Below are 13332 nucleotides of genomic sequence, written 5' to 3' on the forward strand. Positions count from 1 at the left end.
GTTTGAAGTTGCGTCTCGTTGCTATTTGCTAATCGCTGCAAACTTTTCCTGGACCCGCCCACCTGCCATATGACCGGAAGTAAAGACAGATCGTTTTGAGAAGGGGGGATTAGCGTTTTTGATTAACGATTATGAGGGCAGTTTTTAACTTTTATTTAATTGCGACTTTAAATAAAGTTGTCATGATGCAAACATCTGTCATCACAAATTAGGAAAATAGAAAATTCTTTGCTCATCCGATCATCACATGCAGTGTTTGCGTTAAACGTGCCAAGTCAAAGACTAAGTGGATGCTTGTTAGCATATCTGATAGTCCCTATTCAAAATAATCACAGCTTTTACCATTTGAAAATTGGAACCTTTCAAAATGCGATTTCGGTTTACAAACGTTTCATTTAATAGTTTAATGTGAGTGCTTAAGAGTAACATGTTTAACCAAATAACTAACAATATGAGACTGATAACATTTCTCAGCTTTATCATCAGTCATTAAACTCATCAGATCTGTGAATTCAGAGCCGAACTAAAACTATAAATACATGAAAGTGTGTGAAATATCTCTGCTCATGAATCAAACCGACAGCACGGATAGGATGGGTAATATTTCTGAAGTGTAAAAAATGCATGAAGATCCTCTTTAGGAAACAGCAGTTGGTCATGACAGAGAGAAGCTACAGCAGAAAATCATGATGATGATATTGAACCTCCTTTATAATCTAATAAATATTTATCAATTCAAATACCTGAATGATTCTTTAAAAATCAATATTACAAATTCACCGTAACTATGATTTCTAATCGAGGAGCTCTGATGCAAAAGCCGCTAAATGCCACCACCGTCAAAAATAAGATATTATTATTAACCGAATGCTCTCGGCACATATTATACTTTAATCAAATACTTTCACTTCAAATCTGCTAAATTCCGACCTTTAAAAAATGCATATAGGAAAACATGTCAGATGCACTTAGAGGATTTTGCATCTGAGCTCTTCAATTGGTAGTGTTTAATGCATGAACTTCAGTCCTGTAGTGTTTGTGATCACATTAATGATCCTTACATCATGTGACATGAGCAGAGATGTCAGATTAATTTACCAAAATGTCATAGACTAACAATCAACACACCCTTAATAAATCAGCAACCTAGCAACCACAAAAACACCTTAGAAACTGATGAGAGAAGGGATGTCAGGATGACTTCAGCATTGTGCTGGTATGTTTTGTTCAGTCAAGCACCGCACACATTTTCCTCAGACAGTGTGAAAATGCGGTATTCATGGTAAATATTCATAGAAAAAGAGGGAGTCCTTCATCCTTTGAAGGTCCTTGAATTTTTATGGTTATCAAATCATTGCTTGTGAGACGCCTTCGTATGAAAACCTACTATTCCCATTATGCTAAATACACCAACATCATCACGATCGCTATGGCAACACATCCAGCAATTCAGACAGCTATACGTTCAGTGTATCTGCATCTCACACACATGCACGCACACACACACACACACACACACACACACACACACACACACACACACACACACACACACACACACACACACACACACACACACACACACACACACAGGAGGTGAACCAGCATTTTTGCTCTGTTACAAAGTAAAGATGGGTGAACATATCATCTAACAGTGTCCATGTTGTAAAGACAGCAGATACACAACATTAACAACATAACCTATTTTTACACAGTATGACCTGTATATGTCAATATTCATATAAATCTAACATCAATCAATACTGTGAGAAATAGGCACTCAAGCGACAGAGTCAGTTTAGTGCCCCTGCTGGTAATTCCTGTAAATATTCATCATCATCATCATCATGCATCTTCATTCATAGCCATTCAAAAGTAGTTTTAACTTATCAACGTTATTTTTTTATATAATGTGGGTGCTGCCATCTTTAAACTCTTTTGTGAAAGAGTTCCAAGTGAGCCACTGAAGCTAATGGTAGTTGTATTGCGAGTGACACGAGTATGCTTTTTTTAAATGGCTTGTTAATGTTTATTATGTAATCCAGGAAGACCGCCATACTTTTTTGCAGTTAACGATTAACATAAAAGCTGATGCAAACAATATTATCCAGCTGCAGCCCCGCAGCACCACGATTCAGAGCACACGATCAAGGACATTCGTTTTAGGGCGGAAGTGGGGACGGCGGTCTGTTTTTTTTTTGTGGTGCTGAAATATTTACTTAGGAAATATATCTTTTATTTTTATGTGTAGTTGAAATTCTAAAAAAAGTGTATTTGACATTTAAAAATGATGCTCTGTGTCAATGTTTATTTTGTAACAAATACTGATTAAAATAGATACTGATGATGAACCTGAAGTAAATGTAATTTCTTTATATCACATGAAAAAGTATGTAGTGACATTTATGTTAATAAGAAATATTTATATTTGGCTATATATTTTAGTGAATTTTCATATATTTTTTTTAAGTACCATACATTTGATTCAAATGTTTAGTATTTATATCAAAATCCGTGAGAAAATTAATAATTATGCAAAGAAATGTTGGTTTTTATGACACTAGTAAGACCGGTTCCGCCAAACCATATATGGTTCGACTTCCGCCCTGAAACGAGTACCCCGAAACGTGGCGCTGCGGGGCTGCAGCTGGATATATCTCGATGTAAACGCAGTAAATCTCTACAAAACATTTGTTTTGACCGTAATCCATGAACAAAAGCTGAATGTGTATGTGGCGTATGTGCACCCATGATCTGTATTTACAAATCCATCCAGTAAAACCTTTCATAGAAGCTGCCAGTAAACAATAAATACAATGATTTATTAACAACTAATATTATGCTGATAAAAATATGCTAAATTAAGCTGGTTTTATTTATTCTGCTACTATATATTATCAGAAAAATGAGCTTACATACAGTACAGAATATATACGACATAAACTGCTTATTAGTTAATGATTATGATGGTTCTTATGTGCTTGCGCGTACTTTTGATATATTTAAAATGAAACAGTAAATCATTTTAAAATAAGCAAATAATTTCATAAGCTCATAATAAGCTCATAAGTCTCCATCTAGTGCTAAGCAATGTAATAATATTTTCATAAAATAAAAACAATACTGAATAAATGTAATAGTTGAATATGTTTATTATGGTTTATTTAAATAACTTACAATGTGTTGAATGAGAAAGATGCTGCTGACTGTAGGACTGCGTGATGTGGCGCCTTAAAACTCAATCAAGTCGATTAAAAATTGCCTTGAAAAAAACCCTCACACCAGAGGGACTGTTGTGACATTTTAAACCATCGCCTGAAACGGTTAAAACACAAATTCTTGGTATATTTCATGTATAAACACTCGACTGACTTTCCCACTGTAGAGATACTGGTATGTCTCTGTGCTTTTATAGTTGCGCATTGAAGACCTGTCACCCCCGGGCAACAACATGAAATGATTGAATTTATCTTCATACGAGAAATCAGGCCACTTCTTCATTTCATCCTCACACTAGTTCATACATGGCAGGTGTAGTAAATATTTATTATAACTGTTTAAATCATGTTTTATGCGTGATCCCACAACACTGTTTTCTACCGATCGACCGATATGGATTTTTCAGTGCCGATGCCAATTTTTGTTTCATCAGCCTTAGCCGATGACCGATACAGGCTGCCGATTTTCTTGAGCTGATATTTGGAGCCGATACTGCTTTTGCTCACTCAATTTACATCATAAAAATGACACAATGATGATGCCAAATGTTACAAGTCTCAATTAAAAAAAAGTAACATTCATTGAACTTAAAAAAACTATATTTAACAAATAGTAAAAACAGGCGAGGGTGCTATGGAACCATCTTTTGATGTTGTAATGGATGGGTTGGTTGTTTTTAGTCACATGACCTGCAATCGCTTGCGGCTTCCAGCACTCTGTCTGTAAATAATGCCGGAAAAAAATCGGCGAACACGACAGCCACATATCGGCCGAGGCCGATACACATAAAACTCGCAAATATCGGCCGGCCGATATATCGGTCTATCACTATCTTACACAAAAAAGGGAAAACGTCACTTCCGCATTCGAAAATAAGGTGGATACAGTGCAATTATTAATTTCATTGTCAAAGATGTTTTTAATGACTGAATTTCTCTGTCTTCTGCAGGATGATCACTATAGTGAAGGGCTCAAGAGCAAGACGTGAGGGTCACAGACACACATCATCAATGAACTTTGCAGGTACTGTAAACCTTTTGAGCATCACTAAAGTATGCACTTCAATGCGTAGTAGAAGTATGCAGCCAAATGATCATTGAGCAGCAGGCTGTGAATCTGCTCCCACACACACAACAGAAAAAGAAGAAACGAGGAGCAAAGACCGCACCTCCTTCACAAGCTCGCTGCCGTCTTCAACTGCATTAATTATTTACACCGACCAATTAGCCCTGCGCGTCTACACGCCCTTAAAAAGACCAAATCCCAAGTCACATTTCAAACCCTGATGCTACGATAAACATCCAAATGCATGACTGGCCGTCATGAATGATTTAATGTGACTATACTAACATGTACTGACTTTAATAACATCAATGATAGAAGTGACAGGTGACATCATGAATTATTAATGAGAATCTTAATGCATAAGAGAAGACTGAAGTCCTCTGAGTGCTGTTTAGTGGCACGTTTAGATGTGAAAGTTGTCTCCCGGAGGCGTCACAGTCACTGTAGCGGATCTATTAACACGTTCGGCTTCTTGGCAGCGTACAAAGCAATTACGGCAAGTACGCAAAGCCAATTACAGCTTTACTTTGTTATTAAATGTAAACAGGTGAGTCACAGACATTTCATGGCTCGCTTTAACGAGGACAATCGGAAAAATGTTTCAGGAATGTTCAAATTGAATCCCGACAACTATTTAAAACCATTTACAGCAACAGTTATCTAACCGTGCATTTTTAGCACAAGGAGTTTTAACTGAAGATTATTCAGAGGTGCTGGAGATGTTGGGTGTTCCTGGTGTGCAGGTAATGCGCCCGGCGGGGCATTTGAGCATGCGGTGTGCGGTACTGCGTCTCCTCCTCAGCCTCCCTGTGACCTCTGACCCCTGCAGCGGGACACAGCAGGCTCAACTGAGATAATTACCCAGAAAACTGCAGGGGAGAAGAGATTCACCCACTGCATCGTAAAACATCTTTACTTCTTCAATATGCGTAAAAACAAACAAATGATGTGTACAGGAGTCTGTGAGTTAAAACATTTCAGAGAGGACAAATTCAAATGTAAAGCTTGTGTTTATTGTTTTAGCTGTACAATCTAAATACGTTCTTTAAGCAGTGAGTAATCGTTGCAGATGAGCTTCAGGTCATGATGTCATTTCTGTGGGCGGAGTCTGATCCATATTACTGCTTATAGCAAAGATATTAGGTGTGTTTGAGTTTATGCACAGATCTTTTGGCGAGGTTTGCCGCTTGCAATCAAGGGAGGAGTCAAGTCGGACACATGCTGTTGGCCGTAGTGACGTGTGCGCCTTTTTTAATCGTGAGTGAACTAAATTAGATGGTGAAAACAAATCTTTTGATTAAAGTTGCAATCAGTTGCAATAAACCATTTATATTGAATATTGCTGATTATACTGTATGCCTGAAAATAACGAGAAAAAACATGAAACGCACAAGATCGTTCTCATCAGTGAGGTGACCAATCACAAATAACTATGTCGTCATCCAAACTCAATGCAGCCGCTCGGGATATGATGCGCCGGCTGAGCCAGCTGGGTGTTCTCGAATTGCTCTCACGGTACTTTAATGCCATACATCAAAAACATATTTCATTTAATTGTGAATTAAGCATGCGATTTTAGAGATTTCTGTCTTTACCCATTTAGATAGATAGGACTTTAGTCTTGCATGCCCAGAGGCGCAACTTTACTAAAACGACTTTGGTTACAGACGCATCCCCTTTTTGTTTATTATGTGGAAGTTACCAGGTTTAACAGCTTGACACCATATGACACGGCACTGAAATATTAGATGTAAAATTAGGCCTAGTAAGCAAACTAGTTTCAACACGAATAATGTTTATGACTATAATTTTTAAATGTGTGTAGTTTAATGTCTTCCTAAACCATAGACTAGGACTGGACAATAATTCAATATATTTCAATATAGTAAAATTTCAACAACAGTGATATGGTTTCTTAACACATTTCGATATACATTACAGGACGGTGAGGAAAATGGAATGCCTGATCGGATTTAAATCGCACATATGTACCTCACTCAAATCATATCATTGTCACTATGTGATCAATGAATCTGGTTGGGACTTTGGAGTGTTTGCCCAGAGAAGAGCTGTCAGTCACTCAGAAATACAAGAAGGAGGTGCAGAGTTAGTTCACATCAAATAACAGGGTGCTTCTCAATATGCTTCCTCATCTCCTCCCTCCTAAATCCTACGACCTGGAAACCGGCATCATGTAGGACATCTCAATACTTATATTGTACTACGAAGAGGCCAGGAATGAGGAGTGAGAAGCCAAGGAAGCAAGGAAAGAAAACGAGGATGCACAAATAAGAATTGAGAAGCACCCACAGCTTCCAATGGTGACACAATATTGGGATGGACTGGAGAACGGGAGATGTAAGGCAACACAAACTGAATTACAGAGGAGAAAAATAGGCTTAAACCATCAGGTGTTCAGGTTAGAAAAGGGGAAATATGAGAAACGTGCAAAAGGTAAAAGTATGTGTGTCTCGTTTTGAATATAATATATTAGGGATGGGCATTCGATGAAGTTTTCTTTGTCGATCGTCGGGAGAATTAACGATCGACTATCGATTAATCATTAATATTTTTATAATAAAATTTGTTATTTAACTTTTATACTTAAAAAATGCAATGAATACAAATATACAGCGTGTTTTTCCTCGATGAGACCTTTATTACAAGATCAACTTGTGGCAGACAGTTAAACTATGTTTCAAACATATATGTGCGTGCATGTGCGGTGCTCTAAAGCAGCGGAACCTGCAGCTGCGAGCCAGCGTTCTTAAACAGAGACCTCATTAGTTCCAAAATAAATAAAAAAAACAGATTCATGTTTAACATTAAATTAAACAAAACAAAACAAAACACATAATACTTAGATCTGAAAGGTTTTGTCAATATGTAACTCAAAATTATTCAAGCCAGAAGAAAGTGCAAGATATTAGCCTTCCTAACATTAGGCTATAACAAATTAGGCTAAAGCCTTGTGAAAAATAACTAACTTTAGTAACTCGCATAAAACTTCTGCACCAGTCTACTGATTTTTTTTTTGAGAAATAAAAGCATGTTTTGGGATCAGACGCGACCGCAACCCATGGTGACCGTCAGTCCAGCCGCCGCCGAAAACACCCGCTCCGAGGAGACTGACCGGGATGCACAGGTACCTCAGCGCTAACTTGGCTTATTCCGCATACAGAGTATGTGTGAAACAGCGTGCGTTTTGTGAGCCCCATTCACCATTGTTCATAGTCTTTTAGTTTTTATTTGTTGTAAAACAACAGTAGACACAAATTTACTATGGTCTCCAACTCCACAATATACCATAACCATGGTATTTGTTGTAAAATTGCGGAAATACAAATCGTTCTAATCTGCAAAAAAAAAATAAAACATTTTCACAATGATAAAATCATGGCTAATTTTCCTAAGGTAGTAATTACAAAATTATATATGTTTGAAAGACGGAGATGCGTACCTGTCAATCTACTACATAACAGAGCGAGGCCAGAGACAAACGTGCTCATAAACGGGAGTAATATGGAATAATGTGTGCATCTTTGAATAACTGTAAGTATACATTTCTTTTAAATATATTTTGTCATATAAAGTTTTGAGACATGGCCTAATAATGCTTTTTTTCACTTTAATTGCTCATTTAGACTTTTTGTGCGGGTAACAGCGTTTTTGACGCATTTACCTCAGAGATTATTTTAGCAATATTGCTTTTTTTCCGGTAATAATAATACAATTTATATTTCAATCCTGTTTCATTGTCTGTTTATTCATTTCATTATGCTGTTATGTTAATGTGAGGATATTTATTTGCCATATGAAACGTGCCATTATATGAATACTTTTGTATAATATTCAAATATATGCGGAGTAATGTGTGCGTCTTTGAATTCATACAGTTGCTTATTTTTGTCATAAAGTTTTGAGAAATAATAATATTGTGAGGATTTAATTCCATATGAGATGCTTTTTGTCGTTGAATACTCTCGTTTATTATTTGGAAATCATATACATAGGAAATATATAATGTGGAAGGGTAGACTTGCAAAGTTACTCTGCTTATTTTTATTTATGATATATGTGGAGATAAATAAAGCATTGCAAAACTGCTGATTTGATCCATTCAGATCCTGACCACCAGGCTAGAGATTTTAAACATCCTTAATCCACATTTACTAGTCTGTCAAATAATATCTAAAATATATTGTTTTGTGAAAAAAAATGATGCTTTGTTCTATTGTTTATGCGGAAAAGTGTTCACAGAAAGTGTCAATCACATGAGAGTTTTATATGCAGAATAAGCGGTCAGCAGCGCACTGCAACGGGTGCTTGACGGATTCGCCGCACACATAAGCAAACGCACTGCATACGCAGTATTTGTGAAACAGGAGTTAGATAAAAAAAATGCATTCAATTAATTGATAACAAATTAACGTGATCGACGAAATTCTTAACAATCAATTATCGATCGTCGATTAATTATGCCCATCCCTAATATGTATATCATGTAGTATGCAAGTCTTTAATATATATTTATGTAACTTGCTATGCAATTACAAATAGAGCTTTAATATACATTTTTCTGTCAAACTATTTTGACATTAAACAGCCTTTTAGTTTTCACTTAAGTGAAAGTGTTTTTATTAACTTATTTGTGTGATGAAATGCAGATAAGCATCAAGATTGAGTGCAATGAGAATTGCTTTTCTTATAACACTTTTGACAGATGATTTATATTTAACAGTGGCTGATTTCTACTATCACAAAACATTATATCAAAAAACACATGTGATTGGTGCTGGGGAACCAAACAGAGAAGAAATAAATAAAGGAAGTGGAGGACTTTGTTCAGCTGTGAAAGATAAAAGATGTGACGACATATTATAAACACATTAAATGTAAATGAAGTGATATTTTATCAGTTTTGTTGTATTCATAACAGGTCACCATGCTCCTTCGACATCAACTATTATTACCAACCCATATCAGCTGACCGCTTACCAGAACTCTAGGGACTCTACAGACTCTAGGGCTCTTGCGACTTGGCCAAATAACTAGGCAACCATCTAGAGCACCATAGCAACTGCTTAACAACGCCTTGGCAACTATCCAGAACACCATAGCAACCGCTTAACAACACCTTGGCAACCATCCAGGACTTCATAGCATTGTGATCGTGAGTTTTATTTCAGAAAATGTCAAAAGAAGCTCTTGATGATCCTTTTTAAAACCAGCAGTACTGTAGATCAGAGACACATGAGGTTCCTTAACTATCAAGAGTAATGACCACGAGCAGCCTGGTTTATCACCTTATCAATAACTGAGCCCATGAAATAAGACCTACAGAAAGCGAGATGTGTTTTATAGAGGTTTTATTGTTCGCTGCTCAGTTTTACACCTCTAAAGTAACTTCGATCAATAAGCGTTTGACACTTGTGTGTATTATACAGCCTTCAGAAGATCAATAAATACAGTGCAAAACAGTCAATGCGAGGTCTGTTAGTCATGCACCAAAACAGCCCATCTACAGCATCACACTTCATCTGTTCAAATCTGATTTTTCAAGTTTGGAAAGATTTTCACTTTCACTGGACTTATATATCTCACCTGCAGAAATATTCAATGATGCCATCAGGAACACTGCTTAAGGGTCCTACTACAAAGCCTCGACGCCATAGGCTACACATCGGTTTTCATACATACCTCTCCATCGTTGTGCAATTACACAATCAGACCACTAGTAGTCAGTATCAACACGTGTAACCCACAGTAGCAATGCAACAACTTAAGAAGAAGCAGCATGGCCAGTAACATAGATATATTACATTTTCATAAAATCAAAACTTTTATTTTTCCTGGACTAAATGCTAAATACATGTCTGACTGTTAAAACAAACCAAAAGAAAACCAAGAAAATCGCGTTCATGACCTGCCGTAGCCAAGGCGACATCTAGTGTACATATCTATGGGCCAGTAAACCCAAAAACGAAGAAGAAACGTCTTGTTGTGTATGCTTTGACAAGACCAGCAGTGATGAAAATAAATAGAAAGGGACTTTTGTTGCAGTTTGAGTTGAATCAACTTGGCCCATCTATGTTTTTACTGTCGCAATCGAAAATTCCTATAAAGAAATGCAACGCTGATTTTTTTTTTATCTGTTCGGAGTAGAGCTGCACAATTTTCTGTATAAAATGAGAATCACGATTCTTCAGAATAAAATAAAGATCATGATTCTTAAGAACAGGAAAACTTAATGTAAGCAGTCAAGTGCAAAGACGGCAAGTGTGGTTATTTGGACGCAGCCAATGTTTCCCCGAGCTAAAAACTGTAAAAATATCCTCTTTTTGTTACTTAAACAACGTCAAGGTTCTTGTCAGATGTACCTGTGCACTGCTCTGCCTCACTCAGTGGAGCGAACACGAGCACATCTGGCTTGCACAATAATAAATGTGACGTAAAGACGTCATTGCGGCCGCTGTGATTGCGTGTTGTTGAAAGAACTGACGAGACTGCGTCTTTCCTCGTTAAAAAAATAATTACCTGAATCATCTAAATGCTGGATTATGATCGTTTGGGGGTCAAAATCGGGATCAAGATCTTTTAACGATTAATCGTGCAGCTCTAGTACAGAGGGGTTCTAGTGGAATAATTACAGTGTTGCTGATTTGCCTAGAATGGACGCGTTGTAAAATTTTTGGCGAGGTGCGCATCACCCAGGCTACGCACAGCCTACGCATAACCTACGGCATAAATCCTACGCACAACGTTAAACTTTACTGCTTAGCCTAAGTGAATTAAACCAACCTATAACCCTGAGAATTAACCTTCAGCGTTTGTGCTCCAGATATGAATGATCATAAGATTGTGTACCGGACAGATGTGATGTTACTTTATTAACGTGATCATCTACTAAATGATAAACGTAGATTTGGGTGGTCCCTTTTGACTTGAGCTGGTAAATAACCATCTAGGAAACCAGCCCAGTCACACGAAATTACGTACCTAAAGTCACATAATTTTTTATTCTTTTTTGTGATACTGTCACGAATTTCCAAATTTTTTCGTGATCGTATCACGAATTTCTGTTTATGTGTAATTGTCACGTATTGGTTAATCAACTGTTTTCTCCTAATTTCTTGCCATTTTCCTTCGGTTTAGGGTTAGATTTACATAAAATGACATCCTTACCCAAACCCAACTCTAACCCTAACGCCAGGCCACAATGTTTAAAATTTAGAAAATATAAAAAATAAATCAGAAAAAATATTATAAACCAAAACTTAGTGATATTCTAATGCAAACACGAAATCTAACCCTAAATCGAAGCGAAAATGGTTTGAAAATAATGACAATGACACATAAACAGAAATTTGTGATACGATCATGAAAAAACACGGAAATTCGTGACAGTGTCACAAAAAAGAATGAAAAAATTACGTGACTATAGGTACATCATTTTGTGAGTCTGGGTAGAGGAAACACCTTAGCAACCACCCAGAACACTCTGCCTGAAGGTGTAGGTCTGCCTGAATAGTAAGGCCAAAACCGCCTACTTCCATACTATATATAGTAGGCAAAGAGCAGTAGGCGAGGTGAGTAGTTTGTCCAAATTCATAGTATTCCGAAACAGTATGTGAAAAGTACCCGGATGACATACTACTTCCGGCAAGATCCCAAAGAGTTCAGTCTATCCCGTGATCCCCGGGAGGGTGTGCCAACAAAGACGACGACAGAGGGGCATTGTTTAATTCAAAAATGTCCGAAAGTGGTAATGTAGCTGCATCCAAATGCAAAAACATATTAAACAGCTGTCCCTTGTGCTTAAATTGCGCTAGTTTAACGTCATTCCAGTTAACAACTAACTTGTTTATGTCACGTGATGTATCGACATGGCGGATGTAGTACGTCCAAATTCATTCATACTATCCATATTTATACTATATACTAAAAGTCACCATCTTTAGCGATTGCATAGCAACACCCTGGGAACCACCCACATCACCCCGTGTGCCAGCACTGGTTTCTAGTTTACTTGAGAGGTAGTGGTAAACTAGTCCTTACTGGTACTGTATGTTTTGTAAGGTATTATATAATTGGACCACCATGATAGATACATGTATGAATCACTGTGTTATTATAGTAAATGACCAAAAGGTGTATAATCACCCTAAAACATCTAACGTTACTGTAAATAAACAATGATAGGACCATACATACAGGACAAGATAAACATCACCCTCCCTACTGTAAAGGTACTATGTACAGTAGTGTACAGTAATGGTATACGATGATAATAATACCATGGCACGTTGATATAATACAGTTACCATGGTTTTCGCGTACACAGAATACCATATGGTAGTACCGTAGTAAATCCTGACGATACCGCGGTGCCTTTGAGAGAGTTAAGAGATACAGAAACACACTGAGAGGTTTAATAAAATATCAGTGATGTCCACGAGTGTTTTCATGTGTGTGTCATGTGTGTGAAGTTGAGCTGCGCAGTGTCTCATATATGACTCAGACTTCCGCTACACGCGCGCGCACACTCGCGACACCGAACTCACCGAACCACGCATACATGACGCCCAGAACCGCGGCCGAAGTTTAACTCACATGTCACTGACTGATGCTGCGGATGATGATCACAGGTGTCGACTCTTCATCATCATCATCATCACCGTTCTCCTCATCGAACCCGCGGCCGTTTATTCCCTCTTTTCGCGCCTCACTCGAGAGGGGATGCGTCCACGCGCAAACATTGATCCGACACCTTCTCGAGGAAGATCAGTGTGTGCACGATTCCCCGGCGCGCTCTCGAGTGATGCTCCGGCTGCCGAAGTGTTTCTAGCCCACCGGCGGCGCGCTCGGTAATACGGGTCCTAGCGCCGAACGCGTCAAACGCACGTCAACAGGTTGCGGCACATCGGCTGGGCTTAATGCTCAATATAAAAACTTCAAAAAAATATATATTACATTGTTATTGTATAGTAACAAATGTATTTTTAATAAAGTATTATTTGTTTTGTGATTGTCTTACTATTATACTTT

General features: G+C 37.6%; 1 protein-coding gene across 1 annotated transcript in view; it reads right to left on the reverse strand.

Annotated features, from left to right (window-relative positions):
- The window catches only part of rab27b (RAB27B, member RAS oncogene family), a 30312-nt gene extending 17186 nt beyond the window's left edge, over positions 1-13126 (reverse strand). Inside the window, exon 1 of the mRNA XM_065243619.2 lies at positions 12898-13126. Coding sequence (XP_065099691.1) covers positions 12898-12899 — 2 coding nt within the window. The 5' untranslated portion in view covers positions 12900-13126. The remainder of the gene's footprint in view (positions 1-12897) is intronic.
- Between the last annotated feature and the right edge of the window lie 206 nt (positions 13127-13332).

This window comes from Paramisgurnus dabryanus, chromosome 18 (assembly GCF_030506205.2).
Source record: "Paramisgurnus dabryanus chromosome 18, PD_genome_1.1, whole genome shotgun sequence".
NCBI lineage: Eukaryota > Metazoa > Chordata > Actinopteri > Cypriniformes > Cobitidae > Paramisgurnus > Paramisgurnus dabryanus.